Raw genomic sequence first — 18300 nt, forward strand, 5'->3', positions numbered from 1 at the left:
GCTTCAATAAATAGAAAATCCAGTTGTTAAGGAAAACTCAGAGCCTTTCCTTTACTTAACAGAAGCCTGCAAAATCACACTGTGAAGAGGTTTGTGTGAGGAGCCTTTTTTTTTTCTCTTTCTCCCAAACAGGCAACATTAGTTACTTCTGATTTCAAATAACAACGAGCAGATTGTATTAATGCCAGCACGAAAATGCAGAGGTCTTGCACATTTTTCAAATTGCACTTTCCAGTATAATTTTTTTAAATAAGATACTTGTTGGTTTTTTCTTAAAAAAAAAATCTAAAGCATGTATTCTTTAAATATTGAATATATTCTTCAAAATATATTGTTAAAACTTTCCCTAGCTGCTCAGGTGTGCTTTTTAATATATAGCTGATATATTATTAAAGGCACTACAAAATAGACATCTCTGGAGTGCAGAAATTACTAAAAAATAACCTTCATACCACAAATATATTGAAAATATAACTGCTAAAAAAAAAAAAAAAAAAGACCCTATGCAACCCCACTAGGATGCGTATAAATGCATGTCAGCGGTGGGCTGGATGCATCGAGGTCCTTTAGAAATGTATGAATACAGGCATGTTAAATTTTAAAAATAGCCTAAAAAAGTTAGTGAAAACTTCAAGTGTAGAAAATATTTCAAACACGTTTTTCTATGACATTCTTCACTTTCAGCATCAGTTTACCAAGCCCAAACGTTTACTCTTTTGCAGCCGATTCTTTCTTCATAAATAGTAAAGTGTTCCTTCAGTGTGTGTTTCTCTGACGCCCTCCTCTGCCGACAGTCTCAGTACGTCTGGTAGATGTCGTGGATGGGGACCTGGATGGTTGTGGCTGGGAATGCCGGGGGGATGTAGCTGGCGTATCCCCCGTAGGCAGCAGCAGCGGCGGCAGCGGCAGCGTTCTTCTGTAGCGTGGCTATCGTTGCTGTTGCCGCGGCAGGTGCCGCGAACGGCACGTAACTTGTCCCATAAATCCCAGCTGTGGGGATCCGCTGCACGTTGGGAGCCATGGTGTACACCGGCGTGATGGGGCGGCCCTGGAAGGAAAGCATTGGGTTCAGACCTCAAAAAAAGTGCTTAAATTGCTGTAATATCCTGTTTCCACCCCCTGAATTGCAAACCTCCTCGAAGGGGAGGTGATAACGGGAGGGTAGGCAGCGCGTGCCCTGTTGAACGAGAGTTATGCCATCATGGGGAGCTGTTCCCTCCCTCCCTCCCTCCCAGATTTGGGTCCCCAGTAGAGGGAGAGCAGCTGTCCAAAGTGCAGATGTCTAAGACAGGTCAGATGAACTGCAGGTCTGTTGGGCACTGTAACATCCTTGACAGCATCTCCTGAACGGGAGCAGGGCAAGAGGCCAGGCTTTCCCCCCAACCCCAGTACACAGAGCAGGACATATGGGAAGCGGGATGTATGGGAAGTGGGATGTATGGGAAGCAGGACTTATGTGCTGAACTCACCTGGAAGGGGGGAGGCGTTGAGACGGCTGGTATTACAGCTGCGGCCGCGGCTGCTGCGGCAGCTGCTGCGCTGGCCGGGTCCTGCTGGACGGCTATAGGGTTCATGATGTGCTCAACGGTGTGGATTTTGCCGTCTTCCATCATCTTGGCCGGTGGCGCGGCCTGAAACATGGAGTACTGGGCACCAATGGCAGGGATGGCCACTAGGAGAGACCAGAGACATCAGGTGCTTTGGGAGAGGGTCTCCAGGACCTCATCTCAAAGAGCAAGCAGCCCTCCCTCCCGGCGGCAACAGGTCTCCCGCAGTCGTTCTGTGCTGCTCTCATCAGGGCAGGCGGCCCCGTGTGCCAGCAGGGCACCTGGGGAGCCTGTGCAGTCACGGGCATGCCAGGGCTGGAGCCCTGCTGGGGACTGGGAGTTGCGTCCTGGATTTATGCAACCCCTTCCAACCACCACTGTTCTTCCCTCCCTGGCCAAGAGCGCAGCCCAAGCACAGGGATGGGTGGGAGCGCATACTGTCCCGGTGGGGTCCCTGCTCCAGCCGTTGAGATCAAGGGACGTGTAGCTGCCATAGGCAGAGCTGCTCCAGGAAAGAAAAGTGTGGTTTGTACTGCAGAAGTTGCAGAGAGCAACTGGTCCAGTCTATGCGCCGTCCTTTGGCCAACCCTGCGAAATATCAGCTCATTTACTATTATGCTTTTCCCAGGACTAACTTGCCTAAATATGTTTTATCCCATCTTTCTGCTACAAGGTCAATCTGTTTAATGACACTAAAAGAGAAATTGCTCTTTAGAGAATTCTCCCTCGTGCCAAAATTGGACAACGTGAAATAATTAGAGCTACAGTCTTCCAAATGAAGGGAAAACGCTCTGGTCAGAATGACGGTGTTCAGAGACGGTGAGTTTGTACATGGTCCAAAATGGAGCTTCATGGCACTACTTAGGGAAGAAATGTGCTTTGCTGAACATTCCCAATAATCACAATAATTGAACGTGAGCCAGCAATGTGCACTTGCAGCCCAGAAAGCCAGTTTTACCCTGGTCTGCATCAAAAGAAGCGTGGCCAGCAGGCTGAGGGAGGTGACTCTCCCCTTCTACTCTGCTCTGGTGAGATCCCACCTGGAGTACTGCGTCCAGCTCTGGGGTCCCCAGTACAAGAAAGACATGGACCTGTTAGAGGGGATCCAGAGGAGGGCCATGAAAATGATGGGAGGGCTGGAACACCTCTCCTGTGAAGAAAGGCTGAGAGAGTTGGAGTTGTTCAGCCTAGAGAAGAGAAGGCTCCGGGGAGACCTTATTGCAGCCTATCAGTACTTAAAGGGGGCTTATAAGAAAGATGGGGACAGACTTTTTACCAAGGCCTGTAGTGACAGGACAAGGGGTAACAGTTTTAAACTGAAAGAGGGTAGATTTAGATTGGATATAAGGAAGAAATTCTTTACTGTGAGGGTGGTGAGACACTGGAACAGGTTGCCCAGAGAAGTTGTGGATGCCACATCATTGGACATGCTCAAGGTCAGGTTGGATGGGACTTTGAGCAACCTGACCTAGTTGAAGATGTCCCTGCCCATGGCAGGGGGGTTGGACTAGTTGATCTTTAAAGGTCCCTTCCAACCCAAACCATTCTATGATTCTGTGATGCTATAATTTCCATCGTTGCCTTACAGTGCACACTTCAGCATTCAGCTCTCAAGCCTTTCAGCAGTGAGGTTATTCACAAGGAAAACAGAGTAACCAATAAATGATGGTGATGTTGGCATCTATGGGAGGTGCAGCCAGCAAATCAGAAATGAAGCCAAATACACACATGGATTTCTTTCACTGGGATGAAACTTTGCAATGTGGAAGTGTGCAGCTCTGCCTGTGGAGAGCAAGCAGTACTCTCGTTTTGATCCTGGAGACTGCAACAAAGGATCTGATCAGATATCTTTCGGGCAGAGATGTTTCCACCACCAGTGGTCCACCACTGTTTCCTCAAGCAGAGATCTCCACCCATGAGCTTTTCCAGTTCTCCTTCTACACCAAGTCCACCTGGTCAGCTCAAACCAGTTTTATCACTGGTTTAAATAACCTGGATAATTTCTCACCGATGCAAAGGCAGAGAGCTTGTGTGTTCCATTCTGTGGTAACTTCAGGCAGAAAAGCAGTAACAGGCAGCTGGGGTATTGGGGTGACCTCTCAGAATTTTTCTAACCATTTGCAAAGAAATGAGCTTTAAGGATGTTCTAAATGGCAGGAAACTTTGCAGAGTCAGTACATCTCTACTTCTCCGTTCTGGTAATGTGCTTTCAGAGTCATACCCTTTTAATAACACAGGTAAGTCTTGCATGTAGTACCTCTTACTAGATCATCTGATCTGGTTGGGGAAAATGGACCAGGTGCCCCTGTGCTCAGAGGCTGTGCTGGAACCATACAAGAGGGGAAGACCTGATAAAGAAATCTGAATCTCAACATGCTTCAAGTGTAGAAACATTTAGACTTGACCTTCAGGCTTTTGTTTGGCAGTCGAATAAATTACAGACACCACTAATAGGCGTGTATTTCAAAGCCCACTTTTCAAGCATCCTTTAGTAATACCTGGAATTCCTGAAGTATCTTTACAAACACGCAGAGTGGTAATACTTTCTGATTGTGAGTGGGTAGTTTTCTCAGGAAGTCTGATCTTCCTTTGGAAACGGCTCTAATCTTAACAGCCTTCCTTTGTTTCTAGACCTCTTCTCACATTGTCTCATCCAGCTGTTATGAAGAACTCTTCACAGCCTTCATTAGATGCAAGCTGTAGTTTCCACTGACAGTATGGAGCATGTTTTGGGAAACCACTGCAGCTCTATTATTAAACACCGCTTAGGTCCTGCAGTTACAATTTACTTGGAGAGAGGAATGGTGAGAAGACCTGAGGACTTCTGCAAGAGGGCTTGGCCCCATCACCTGCAAGGACCTTCTTCCTCAGGCTGCTTTTCCAAATAAAAAACTCTCGAAACAGGATCTTGAGGAATTGCAGGGCTTCAGCCTTCATCCCGTTCACCTGGGAATGGCAAGGGCTGGATACTCAGTTGAGGATGTGGCAGAAAGCGGTGATCCCTGCCCTGCCCCTTGGGCTGGCTCCCTGCAGCCCAGCACTGCTGAGAGCTCCCCTGCAGGTCACTGCGTGGCTGTGGGCTGGACCCCGAGGGCTCCCTGCATCACTCCTTCCCCATGTTGCTGATGGTGATGGAGGAGCTCACCTCAGCCAGGGACTTCCCTGCAATGGGAAACCCCCAGGTCCTTTTCCCACCAGAGAAATATGAACTGAGCAGGGGAGAGCTCTGACCTGGCTGGAAATCTGGGGTGGGAATCGCCCAGGGTGAAATTAGCAGTGAAGAAATTAAAAGAGAGGAAGATTGCTCTTAGTCACCATGGTCTAGTGTACATGACTAGATGGAGAGGAAAGTCTGCTTCCTCCCAAGGAGATGCAAAAGGGGACAGGAGGGGTGGGCACAGCTTCAGCCCTTTTTCCTTTGGTTTGAAGAGCTCCCAGTCATTCATGTCCCCTGCCCCGCTGCATGCCTGTTTGCAGAAAGCCCGGCCAGGGCCAGGAGGCATCTGGCACAGGGGAGCGCTAAGCCCCGGCCCTGGGGCTGTCTCCACTGCCACAGCCGTGGGCTGGAGGGGTGCCCGCGTGCCTGACACGGGGCTCGGAGCGGGAGCTCGCCTGCCACCTCTGCTTTCCTCCCTTCATTGCACATACTAACCTGCACCGGGCTTAATGGCCACCGGATTGACTGCAGGTAACTCCAAGTTGGGTACCAGCTCGTATCCTTTCTCCTGCTGTTTTCCTTTGCCTTCGTGGTACCTGCTGTAGATGCCACGACCGGCGGAGTATCCCCCCAGGTAGGAGCCCCTGGGGCCTGGGGCTCTGTTGCCAGCTGCACCTCGCCCTCTGCCTCGTATGCTGCCTGCTTATGATAACAACATAGAAGAGGACGGTGAATAACGGAGAGCGACAACCCCGTGGAGAGCACGAACGGCCCCAGGCTGAGACCGTGAGGCACGTGCTTAGAAACGAGGCTGCTGAAGTTAGTTTGATCTGAGTCTTAGTGACTTTGCTTATGAAAACAGAAGAGTTTGGCCTTAGAAGCACCCATTAAGACTACGCAAGTTTTGCTCTTGGTGTTTCTGACCATACATTAACTGCTCATTTATACTGATGCAACTCTCGTGGCCAGTGTTTTGGATATAATCCACTCAGCAGAGAGGGAGGGGCTCCTCCAGGGGCCATTTCTATGCAGTAGGAACAGCTTTCGCTTTCAGCTGTCCTCCAGAGGAGACCCAGCCTCTCAGCTGCCGCGATGGAACCCTGCAGAGATGGCCCGAAGTTGCACCTGACCTTTAACCAACTTTGTCCCACCATTGCATATATTTTTACTAGTGTTGTTTGTTTTCTCTGCTATTTTATTAGTAAAGTGAATATATCCCATCTCCAAAAATATTGCCTTTATTTATCTTAGTGACTCCACTCATGTTATGGCAGTACTTTGGACACTGCGGTATTAATGCACTCTATGATGGCCTAATTGAATATTTAGACTGTCAGTTAACTCCTTTGTAGTTCATTGCAAGTACAAATCTCGAAATTGAGAAGAAGCTGAAATTCTTGATCAACTAGGCTTAAAAATATTTCTTGGTTTATGTGGGTGCTTTAAGAATATATTCATGCTAAACTGCCTGTTTTATGGAAATACACATTAAATTTCAGGAAACTATAATTCCTGTAAGTACAGGATAATTGTAATTGTAACACCAGTTATAGCTCCTAGGGTTTTTTATTAATAACTTATTTTTGGTTAATTTTTAATGACTGTAACTGATAACTCATTAAAGTATATATAATAAAAGAATTATTTCACTCACGTGATTCCTTCTACTCATAGTTCTCAAACGACTTTATAAAGGACACAGCACTACTGTCATTTTAATGCGGAGGGCAAATGACACCTGGAGAGCTCCCAACTGAGGTTTTCCCTGACATCCCTCCCTTCGGATGACCAGGTCACTGGACCCACACCTCCAGGAGAAGGCAAAGGGAGCACTCTGTCACAATCTCTAATACCTAGGATCCAGCTCTTTGGAAGGAGGCATCAGAAGCTGGAGTCCTTGGACTTGCTCAGACTTAGTACAGCACTCATAAAAACCAGATCCCTCTCTTCCCCCTGCCGTGCTCATTCTTAACCATTGTTTTGATGCCTCCCTCATACTAGCCTGTACATTAGCAATTATTTATAGATAAATACACTCTGCATAGTCATAAATTAAAACAAGACCGAAGAGAAATATGGCAAAAACACCTATAAAAGAGTGTTTAAGAAAAAAGTGTGAAGGACCAGCTGTCCTTTGGCTCAGGCAGACCTTGGGTCACACCAGCCTAAGACCAAACCTGCGCATCACATCCCCTAATTGTGCTTACTAACCTTTCACAAAGTAATCTCTGTTGGGCCCGATCAAGGCATTGTACGGATATCCATAATACGCTAGTGTGTATGGATCACAAGAGTAAACATAATTAGGTTGCTGAGTTACTTCTGGCGTTGCTGCGGCCCCTCCTTTTGCTGCTTTCTGGTAGCGAGTGTATTGCTCCTTGTCTACTGGCTTGGCCAAGGTAACCTCCAGGCACGAGCCTTCCAGTTCGACACCATTAAGGTTGTTCATGGCGTGAATGGCATCTTCCCTGGTTGTAAAGTGCACGAAGGCATAATCACGTATTTTTTTCACCCGCTCTACACAGCCAGGGTTAAACTGCCCAAAGACCTTTTTAATGGTGTCCTCTGTGGTCTCAATCATTAAATTCCTCACATAGAGGATTTTAACAGTCTCCATGATGTCTTCATCCACATCTATCTCTGGTTCCGCCCAGTCAACAGCAATTTGGTGTCCCCACAGCTGGATCCTTCCCGGCATGAGTTTCCTCCTGGCCATTGCTGCTGCTCGATGGCTCTCATACTCCACGAAGGCGAAGCCTCTGTTCTTCATCTTGTCTGCAGCACTGGCATACACGATGACATCCAGCACGCCTTCTGTCACCTTGGCGATCTCTTCCAGGATCTCCTCTCTCTTCTTCATCTTGGGAATGCCTCCGATGAAGAGCCGGCAGTTATCCACGCTGCAGCACACACCCAGCAGCCTGCCGGGGCGGATTTCATAGTTGTTCAGTTCCCTGACGGCACGCTTCGCCTCATGCTTCTGCGTGTACATCACGAAGGCGTAGCCACGGTTCTTCCCATCAAAGTCCATCATCAGGCGCATTTCATAGATGCGGCCGACGGACTCGAACACAGGGACAAGCTCATCTTCGTAGACGTCGCGGGGGATTTTGCCCACAAAGACTTCGCAGCCGCGAGGAGGGTGCAGGCCCTCCCAGCCAGGAGGAGGGCCGCCGTACTTGCGTTGCCCATTCTCCTGGATCATGCTATATCCAGTACGCTCCATGAGGGCCAGCAGAGCTGCCTCATTGGGCGCACCAGCAACACCTTCAGGGACTTTCGTGGTAGCCATGTTGGAAGAATCGTTGCTCATCCTTGCAGTGGAGTCCTCAGCGGTCATGGTGTCAAACTCATTCACAACCTGATAAAACCTGGGCAAAGGAAGAAGGAGGACACTCGTGAGAAGCTGTTAGCTACCACCACAATCCCACCCCTCTCTTTTGTCTTCCTGCAGTTGTTCTGCAAGTTTGTTTTTCAAACTGGGATTAAGGCTGCAGAAAAGCAGATGAACGAGCCACACCAGCCTGAACATTGATACTGCAGGGGGAGTGCATCCTGGATGTAGGCACAGTCCTTCTTTGAGGGGAGTGTGAGGATTGCCTGCCCGTACCACCCCAGCACTGAAAGCTGCTGCCACAGGAGCCTGAAGTTGCATGAAGGGATGCCATCAAGCACCTCAAAACTTCCAGACCTTAGGGAGGCTCGTCTCCTCTTTGAATAGGTTGGAAGGAGCTGGCACGGGATTGGAAAAGGGAAGATACTGCCATGGAGCCAGTGGTTCCCACCTCCAGAGCCCTCTCCTCCCTCTCAGTCATTACTTAGTTAATCCATTTACTCCTGAAGAGCACAAGTGCCAGGTGCCATACTTCACAGTGAAAGATGGCAAATGCATGAGAAGCACCAGGCATGGTTCCCATTTGATAACAACGCCTCGTTCCTCTAGGCCTTCACAGTAACTGTTGAGTATGAAATAATAAATATGCTTTAGCACTGGGGGACCAATTCTTGTTCTCCCATGCAAAGGGTGATCTGGCAAGCTTCTGAGTTGCCTGCTACTTGTGGTACAAGTCTGATGTGTTTGTCTTTTCCCTTATTACAACAGGACTTCAAAAAAGCTGAGGAGAATGACTCCCTTATGACAGGCAACTTGCTTTAGAGCAGTTGGCCAGCACAGCCCTGCAAGCCAACAAGGGGAAGGCAATCTCTGAAACCTCATTCTGCTTTTGAACACAGGCAGAGGGTGGGAAATGCAGACGTACAGGAGGAGATGACCATGCTAACGACTACAACTGCAAGAGAGTGGGCTTCCTCTCTGAGCACAATTAAATAAGACACCGAGACTCTAAGAGTAGTTAATTCAGTGACTTATAAAACTGGAAAGGACCATCAGACTATTTAATGTGAGTGATTGCATATGACATGGACCATTACATTTTATTGTTATTGATACATTGACTCCTATAACATTTATCTGAGTAAATTGTATCTTCCAGAATGACCTTGATTTTAAGGTATCACAGAGCTGTAGACCCTACCACTTCCCTGTATGTCTTGCTTGCTAATCAACCCCTCAGACAAGCAAGCATGCTGTATTTCTCATGAGAATTTGTCTGGCTTTTGCTTCCATCTAGGATTACTTGTTAAACCTTTCTCTGATAGATTAGAGAGTCTTTCAAAACCTCTGCTTTTGCCTTATGATGATATTTAAGTTGTGTAATCAAGCCACAACTCTGTCTTTTTAATAAAACTTGCAGGCTGAACTCCTGAATTCCTTCACAATCAGTCATTTTTTCACCTAAAATTGTTTTTGTGTTTCTTCTGACAGTTCTCTAGAGTTTCAGCCTTTTTCACCCTTGCTATATACAGGGTTGAAGATCATCCCTCTTTCTTCTCCCCACGTCTCTGTATCGCCAAGGCCTGTTTCTCCACACCTTCTCACTAGCAAACCATGTGGAGTTTTTTTGCAAATTCTAACCCCAAATCCTTTCCAGAAGCACCACTTGCTGGGGTTAGGTCCCATGCAGCAGGCATGCCTTGTGTTTGTTACTCATAAATGCCACAACCTTGTGTTCAGCCCTATACCAACTGCCTTTTGAGTAGATCCCACCTTCTAAGTGCTACACCATTGGCTCCCCCGCATTGTTTTTTACATCTCCATCAGCCTTTGCATCATCCACCAATTTATTTGCCATGATTTGCATTCATGACCAGCTTGTTGATGGAACTGTCAAAAAACACTGGCCCCTGTAGGAAACTCTGCAAACCACCATAAGAAACGCTCCTAATCTGTGTTTGACAGGCTTATTTTCCAAAAAAAGGACAAAGCTTCAGCCAGATTTATTTATTCTATGTAGTCATGTTATTCAGTGGGACACAGGTTTCTCTCTGTCCCACAAGGACTCTGATATATACCCTTTGTTAGAATGATTTGGCCATTTTCAGTGCATTGGTTACCATGCAGGCAGGTCTTTCACTAGTACATTAGGCCCAAGTCCACAGAAATATGGGCGCAAAATTTAGGGACCTAAGTCTGATTTGTATGGTCCACAAAACCCGTTTAAATCCTAGCAACCTTAGCACCTCAGATTTTTTTTCAGTAAAGCTCCTGAGCTGCCGAGAATTGTGCTGGTCTGTACCCAGAGATGCCTCTGCACCAGCCAGGGCAAACACCACTGTGCCTCGTTCAGCTCCTAAATGCGTTTGGGATTGGGAAACCAGACGTCTGAGCCTCGGTCTGTGGTAGGGCCTGATCCTGCAGGTGTGTTTGGGCCATGGGTGTTACATGCTGATGCCTCTGAGCCATTTTCATTTAAAAATATGGAGAGCAGAGGGGGAGGCAGAGAAGATGGAGGGCAGTAATAGTGATGCTGATGCCCAGGCAATACTTTAGAAAACATAATTTCTTTGAAGCCAGGTCTTTCATGGAAGTGCATCAGTTTTGATAGCTTCTTGCTTTAAAATGTTGTTGATAAACATATTTCTCTCAGATTCAAATGTTTGCCCTTTTTAATGTGTCACAGTCAGACATCTTCATTTTACTCCTGGGAATTATTTGACATAATTAAAAAAAATTAAGGTAGAGAAAAACACTTCATTTCTCACTTGACAATTTGTTCCTAAAAATGTGACTCCACCTTTCCCTGAATGAAAGCAAAGCTTGTTAAACAAACACTTTACTGAGGAATAATCATTACCTTTACAGGGGCCACCTGTTGGCAAGTGAATTACTTATCACCCCAGGTTTGGGTAAGTTTAGAAATGAGTCATTACCATCAGTTTTAGGTCAACTTACAAAACAGAAGTCTCTGTATTCTGTTATCTGCAGGGCTCAGTCGCCGGGGCTATAGAAAGCTACAGATGGGCACCAGGACTGTGGAGAGAGGAGAGATGGAGCAAAGCCTCCCCTGCCCACCAGAAACCAGCTGGTAATTCAGTGGCCATCCAGGAACTGGCATGTTCTCCAGCACTTTGCACTGCACCAGCAGGACGATTTCTAGTATTGGAAGTTGTACTTGAAGCTGCTGCTAAGTGCTGATGGCCACCTTTGCTGCAAACACTACCATACATGGTTTGTGATAGTGAATAATTAAAAATTCTTTGTGAACCTAAAATGCATTTTATCCCTATGTGATTTATTGGGAATCAAGATTCATGATCAAATGTGTTTATTTTTTCTGTGCAGTTCCATAGAGCTGGGTTTCATAAGTATACACTACCTAAGACAACTATAGAGCCCATGTAGTCCTACTTGATGCAGCTAAATATACACTTAACAACATTCATTGCCACATGACACAATCAACACCTTCACCAAGTTCAGATATCATCTACCTTGATGAGAAAAAAAATGCAGGCATGTCTGGGTCTGAGACCTCTCTCCTGCTGTTGTTACTGCCTTACAAAATGGGCTGCCAGCACAACCTAACCTATTCATGCCAAAAAGGAATCACTATCGAGAAAATTGTTTTCAAAATTACCTATTTCTAAAGTGTTCAATCCTACTGGTGCATTTTTTTAGCCTACAGTAAACTGGTCGCGGAAACTTGCTATTGTGTTGTAGGTGTACACAGGGCATGAGCTAATACTGTGGGTTTAGTGGGCTTAATAAAGCCAGACTGATTTCAGTACATCCACCAAGTGTGATTAATGCTAGAAGAGGCAAAAGTTTAAGCAACAGTAAAATGTAGTGTCTTGTGAAATATAAGTGCTTGATTTCTAGTCTCTGAGGAGGAAGGTACACCTGATCTCGATGACAAAGATTCATAAAAGGGAGACAGCGAAAAATATTAATTCCTAATAAGAAAGGTTGTGCTTTGGAGACAACTAAGTTTTAAATGACTAATTATCAGGACTGAAACAAGATTGGCTTCTTTCCTTCTCAGAAAAAGGTAAAGCCTGCTTGATTTTTCAGCGTCACGTTAAATGGATGCTAACTGCTGCCAGCCCACCAGGAGCCAGGCTTGCGAGCCCTTTGGTTCCATGTCTCTGCTCCAAGGACTCTCCCTTGTGCAGGTGAACTCTCAGACGTACACGTTTCACTGAAACCATTCAAATTTCACTTCCCCTTGCTTATGAAACTCCTTCCCCACTGCCAGTCTGGTGGGTGTAAATAGTTCTTGCCCTAAACATTAATTACCTTCTTTTTAACCTATCTTTTTTTTACATCGTAGCTCAGAATATTAAATAGGAAACTTACTGTGTTGGCAGTGACTGACCTAAAGCATATTGTGAGCAGGCTGATTAACCGAGGCAGATCTTTTATTAAACAGAAATACCACGCCTTGATTAACAACAATGCGGGGCCAAACGCTGATGTCCCTTGTGCCAGGGCAAAGGCAGCTCGGGGCCCCGGCCAGAAAGCGATACCCACAGTCCATATAGCATCTTATCCCTGGGCTTGTCCAGCACTGGGCAGTGCCCTGTGAAGTTATGCAGCCACCTGCTCCTCTGTTGATCCCGGTGTGGTAAAACAGGCTTTTACAAACACAGGGACACAGCCGTTGTCCTTGTGGCAGCAACCGCATGTCCACTCCACTCACGCGCTCCTATAAAATGGGTTTGTTTATGTTTGCGCTGAATTCATCCCTCCAGTTTTGTGTTACATAGACTTAGTGGCATCATGTGTCCTTCTGCAGGTGACACAGCCGCCGGCAGTCACATAGCACGGGGACGGGTGCCGGCACCACGACAGGCAGCAGGAGAGCCCAGGGAGACCCACTGGCTCTGTGATAGCCAGAGGGAGGAGGGGACAGGGACACCCACGCCCCAGCTGCAGACCCTGGACCATACAAACTCCTGCTGAGCTGACACGGCGTGCCCGCAGGGACACCGCACAGCTGCCTTGCTTGCTTCAAGAAACCACCACAGTTTTGCATTTTAAGCCACAGCTGCTGCAGAGGAAAGGTTGGTTGCTGAAATTTTAACTAAATACACCCTGTTGACAGAGGGAAATAACAGCTACTGGTTTAAATGTGACCTTCCTAGTTTTTTAGTTGAAATAATAAGGGCAAATGGTAATCCTGCTGCTGACATTGAGCAGCAGCTCTGGAAGCACAGCTGCCATTAAAGCTCTTTATTTTTAAAAGCTGACTCTTTTCTCATGGCAACTTTAGATACATAAAATGTACATAACAACAACAACAGCTTACTAATAACAACTGTATAACTTTATCACAAACATCAGATATCCACAGAAATGCTCTTGCTGAAAACCCAGTTTGCCTGTTTACAGATCTGTTGGCGGAACAGAAAAACGCAGGGACCATGTCAATTCAAAATAAGGCAGTGGCTCGAGCCACTCGAGCTTCAAGTGTAATGTGCAAGTTACCTCCCCTTTTAAAGATAACTATGGTATCATTATACATCGGTTTTCTTTTTCTTGGCAAGACTGTCAGTCCTTTCTTACGATTTATTTGCATATATGAGCTGAACAAAGCCGGTGTCTTTGGGGCTGTTTACCGAAGCTGAGCCATGGCGTGCCTGACTGCAGGGCCCAGCCTAGCAGTCCTGCAGCCGCAGCCATGGCAGGGAGCTGGCGTGCAAGTTGCTCCTTCCCAAACTAATGGTGGAACAGAAAGTCCCACCTCTTTTACGAACGTGCCTAACGTAGCCACCGGCCCCGCAAGCTCTCGCTGCCATCCCATGTGCTTCCTGGCAGAAGGCTTCGCCCTCTGTTTGCAATCAGCTTAGGGGACATCCTGCTGGAAGCGGCATCCTTGGCTTCTCTCCATGCACAGTGCAGACAGAGGCCAGGCAGGCAGCAGGTGCGGTGAAAAAAGGGTCCGATCTTTGGTGAAAAATCCATGCAAAGACTTTGCCTGACCCCAATTTAATTTATATTTCAAGTGTCAAAGGCTAGTCCTCGGTATTGTTTTCAACAGGAGCTGAAGCACAACTTGGTTCCCTACCTGCTGTCGCTAGTGAAATGCAAACGTCTGAAGTTGAATCTTGTGGTGGGTCAGTGCAAGAGAGAGTGCAGCATTTCAGCACGGCTTTTTGGCTAGGGACCTTTTCTGAAAGGCTTTCATACAGGAAAGGGAAGGTTACTAGGGATGGATGGTATCTTCAGACTTTTAACAAAAAAAACAATACTTGAGGCCAACAGGCCATGAGAATGTCTTCAGTGTGTCAGACATATTGCTTTACCGGCAGCTGAACTGGGTGAAGAAGTTGCCCCAGGCTACATTAAATGCTTTGAAAAGGTGGATTTTCTTAATCTGGATCATTTTGGCAAAACCCTGTGGAGAAGGTGGTGAACTGCATCAGCAGACCCGAAGGGGCAGGAACATTGGCTGGCAAGAGACTTGATGAATAGCTTGTGATGAGCAGCTTGGGAGAGTAATCTCAGAGATCAGATCAGCACTAGTTATTGACAACGACATGTCTGTCTGCTGTGCAAGTTACCCTGCTGCTGGCACCGCTAAAGCACTGCATATTCTCATCATCATGCGTGTGCCTGAATGAAGGCAATCAAACTTGTCCATCTCCAACTAGGGTCAACTGGGAAAACCTTCTGGCTCAGATGCTGCATGGGACCCAAAGAGATGCACATGCAGCAGCATTTGCTGCACCACATCATTTCCCATGTATGTTCAGGCATGAACACGTACAGCAGTGGCTCTCTGCCCACTAGAAATACTATACTTAAATGTACAGAGAAACAGTGTAAAGTACCTAAGGGTACTGGCCTACTAAATCCCCAGGCTAGCTGCTGAAATTCCCACTTCTGCCAACGGTGACACTCAGCATCCTAACCTAGGGCCTATCATCAGGGGTCCGGCCACCAATTTCAGTGGGAGAGTTCTTATTTCAAGCTTAAACTTCAATTTTATTCTGGTCAGTTAGTCATGCTCCCCTTGTATGGGGCAAGTTAATATTCTGGGCCTGAAAAGAAGTTTTCAGGGTGGAGCTACTGCAGAGGGGGGTCTGTGCACAATTCTCAGTTGCTTAAATTCATCCTAAGTGGCCTAAGCACATTAAAAATGGTTGGTTCCATTTAAAACACACCAAAAACTGTCGGCTTAACCTTTTGATTGTGTTCTCTTCAAAGAAGGAACATAAAGAAACAGAAAATTAAGGGTGATATTTCCAACAGTATTCAGCATCTAGCACTACTCCCCCTGACATCAGTTATAAGACTCTAATGGCTTCTATAGGGATATATTTAAGACAGTGATGAGCACTACTGAAAATCCTGCCTTAAAAGTCTTGCAGAGACTGGTTATGTCCTCCAGGCAGCAATCAAAAGCAATGTATTTGGCTTAAAAAACTGTAATGAAATTATTAAAAATCTGTTCTTTTACTTCTTGCTCCTTTTTAGGAGGAAAACATCTGAAATTATTCTGTAAATTAACATCCTGGAATTTCCCAGGATGTTCCCAAACTTGATTCAGATAATTGAACACCGAATCTGTACAGTCAACAATTGGCTACAACTTCAGACTAGGATTTGAAGGTTAAACTTCTTATTTTCATCACTATCATTAAGAACAATAATAATCACAGATCTAATTCTCTTAGCCATATTGTACCACTTCCCTTAGCCATATTAATCTTACCTCACAGCAATTTTATATGCAATTTAAAAAATGGAGCTGAAACTATGATTCCCCTACAAAATGAAGTCACCTTGTACTGTGCAAACTTCCTGCCTATTCTGTTATTCACCCTCTCTGCATCTTTCTAAGGCATATTTAATTTGGAGTGTGATCCTGCAAAGGCTGTCAAAGGTTCCGCTTGTGTTACCCATAAGCACTATCAGTGCCCAGCAGTGAACATTCCCAGGGTGGAGGTCCCTCAAAAACCTAACCTCCTGGCCTAGAAACTGCAAAAATAGTATTCAATGGGATATCAATGATGATATCTCAAATAATAAAGTGAGAAAACTTTCCTGAGCCTGGCACTTTACTTCTTGCCATTGCTTTTTGATGATCACAAGTGAAAATTCTGTTCATGCATATATGGTTTTCCCATGGCGAGAATGAAGCGATGCTGATGAAAAAGCTACTGTTGTGCCAAAGCACCACCAACGCCTAAAGCATCTTACCAATATGGTTGAATATTTTCCCTGCTTCTGCAATGTGAATTCTGTCAATGCAGTGTGTGTTTCTTGAGTGTTTTTACGCTACTGCAGTGCCAAACTAGCCATCTCAGCTTAAACCACCTCTGAAGGAAGTTTGGGTAAGCGCACCGTTTCTCCTCCCTTATTTTATAATGCGCTTTGCTGCAAGTCATTCAGAACTTTGTCCCAACTAGTTGTGTAACCCATGTGTTGTATCATTTGCCCCAGCTCCATCTTTTACCCAGTCCAATTCAAAATAATTCTATAACTCTCAGCTATTTCGATACAACCAGTCGCTGGCTGAGGCTGAAGTTATTATCCTGCAAGATATTAAAGCTACATGTTGAGGAAAGCTGAGAAGATGAGAGATGGGATGTGTAATCATTCTTATCAGCTTTCCAAATCAGGAAACAACACAACCCTTCCCTTCTCCCCAAATTCCCGTATTTCAATCTAGTCAACAAAGTCTATTATTACCACGGTCAGACAGGAAAACGTGTGACATATAAATAAAATGCAATGTAGTCACTGGGTATGTAACAAGTATTTCCTATTCTGGATGAGCTGCACTTGATGGGAAACTTTTTGTGGCATTTGTTTACCATAAATGCAATGAAACTGTTCTCTGCAGAGATGCTGGTACAGGTAAGTGTGTCCTCCTCATTAACTGTCTGCTTTAAAAAGCATTCTCTCTAGGAAAGGAAGAAGTGTTTCATTCAGTGTGGACTAGGAGCTCGCAAGCTTTTGCCATAAGAAAGACAGGAAGAACGATCTTCTGCAACTGAAAAACAAAACCACAACTAGACTCATCTGTTAATTATTACACAGGAAAGATCAGACATTCACCTATTTCACTTCTTGCCTCTTCGAAGAAAAATCTTATGTATTAACACGGTGATTTAATTTGGTCATTGAAAATGTCTGTGAAAAGCTTTTCTGAATTCTGTGGAGTAGGGATACGTGTGCATGTGCTTGTGATTTTTCTTTGTTACTATAATGCAGAACACTCTGTCTGTCTGTCTGTCTGCATAAACATTGCAGTAACATGTTCCACTCTACAGTGCAACCAAGAGTATCTGAAAAAGTTCATAAACTACAGTTCCCTTTTCAGCCTTTCTGATCTAACTTTTTCAGCTAACTCTTCTGGAGATCCCGGAGTGAAACATAACACATCCTGCCTGTTCATACAAAGTCGACTCACTTAGTCAATTTTATAACAATAAAAATAGCTTCAGACTTTCCAGTTCGTCCTAATCTTATGCTCTATTTTTATTGCAACATTCTTAGTTTTGTGTTCACCACGTGATCACCGCAACAACGGGGGGCCCAACCTGCAACCCTGCTTTCAGCAGGAGGCAGAGATTTCAGGGAAAGCTGAAAGTGGCCCGATGTGTTCCCTCCCCCTCAGGTCACAGAAATGAAAATCAGCATAAAGCAAACTGCAGTTGGGATGTGAATGTTCGCTGCTGAAAGTACATTAAACTCAAAGCATTTGGCTTAGTCAGTGGCTGGGTGTTGGTTTTTTTTTTCCTTTGTGCACTGACATTTGACCCCTTTTATAATATGCACCTTGCACCGCTGAAACCCAGTTAGTTATTTATTAAACTCAGGTACCAATGGCTGACTTGTACATATCAGGCTTTTAACTGCCTGGCGTTGCCTGTGCGTGGAGGAGAGGGGGATGAAAGGCAATCGTCTTTGCTGTGAAATTCTGTCATATCGGCAGAAAGGAGCTGCAAAGTGCAGCGATTTGTACCTGACCTCTGATCTAAGAAGTTTGTACAAACCTTTGAACCTTGGATTGAAATTGAGAAACAAGGTTTACAAGTACAAGGAAGAGATTTCCAGCACTCGTTACCTGTGCCCAGGGTTAATATTATAAATTAAAAAAAAATGTTTAACCAAGGCAGTGACTCTCAGGAGGCACCATTCCTGTGCTGGGTTAATTCAAGACAATTTAAGTCTACTGAAATTACAGCTCGGTTGGAAACACCTAGGGTTTGGAAATGAAATTTCTGTGCGCCTCAGAAAAGGAG

At 45.5% G+C, this 18300-nt stretch overlaps 1 protein-coding gene across 9 annotated transcripts in view; it reads right to left on the minus strand.

Annotated features, from left to right (window-relative positions):
- Nucleotides 1-644: 644 nt before the first annotated feature.
- RBM47 (RNA binding motif protein 47) overlaps nt 645-18300 on the minus strand; it is an 80782-nt gene continuing 63126 nt past the window's right edge. For 6 of the 9 annotated variants that reach the window (XM_076336136.1, XM_076336137.1, XM_076336138.1 and 3 more), the window contains 4 exons: nt 6916-8075; nt 5200-5406; nt 1470-1672; nt 645-1048 (listed from right to left, as the gene is read on the minus strand). In XM_076336136.1, the coding sequence (XP_076192251.1) occupies nt 797-1048; nt 1470-1672; nt 5200-5406; nt 6916-8075 (1822 nt within the window). In that variant the 3' untranslated portion in view covers nt 645-796. Of the gene's footprint in view, nt 1049-1469; nt 1673-5199; nt 5407-6915; nt 8076-10996; nt 11215-18300 lie in introns of those variants that run through there. The other 3 variants (XM_076336143.1, XM_076336139.1, XM_076336144.1) reach the window with 3 other exon arrangements.

Source organism: Aptenodytes patagonicus, chromosome 4, assembly GCF_965638725.1.
Source record: "Aptenodytes patagonicus chromosome 4, bAptPat1.pri.cur, whole genome shotgun sequence".
Classification (NCBI taxonomy): Eukaryota; Metazoa; Chordata; class Aves; order Sphenisciformes; family Spheniscidae; genus Aptenodytes; species Aptenodytes patagonicus.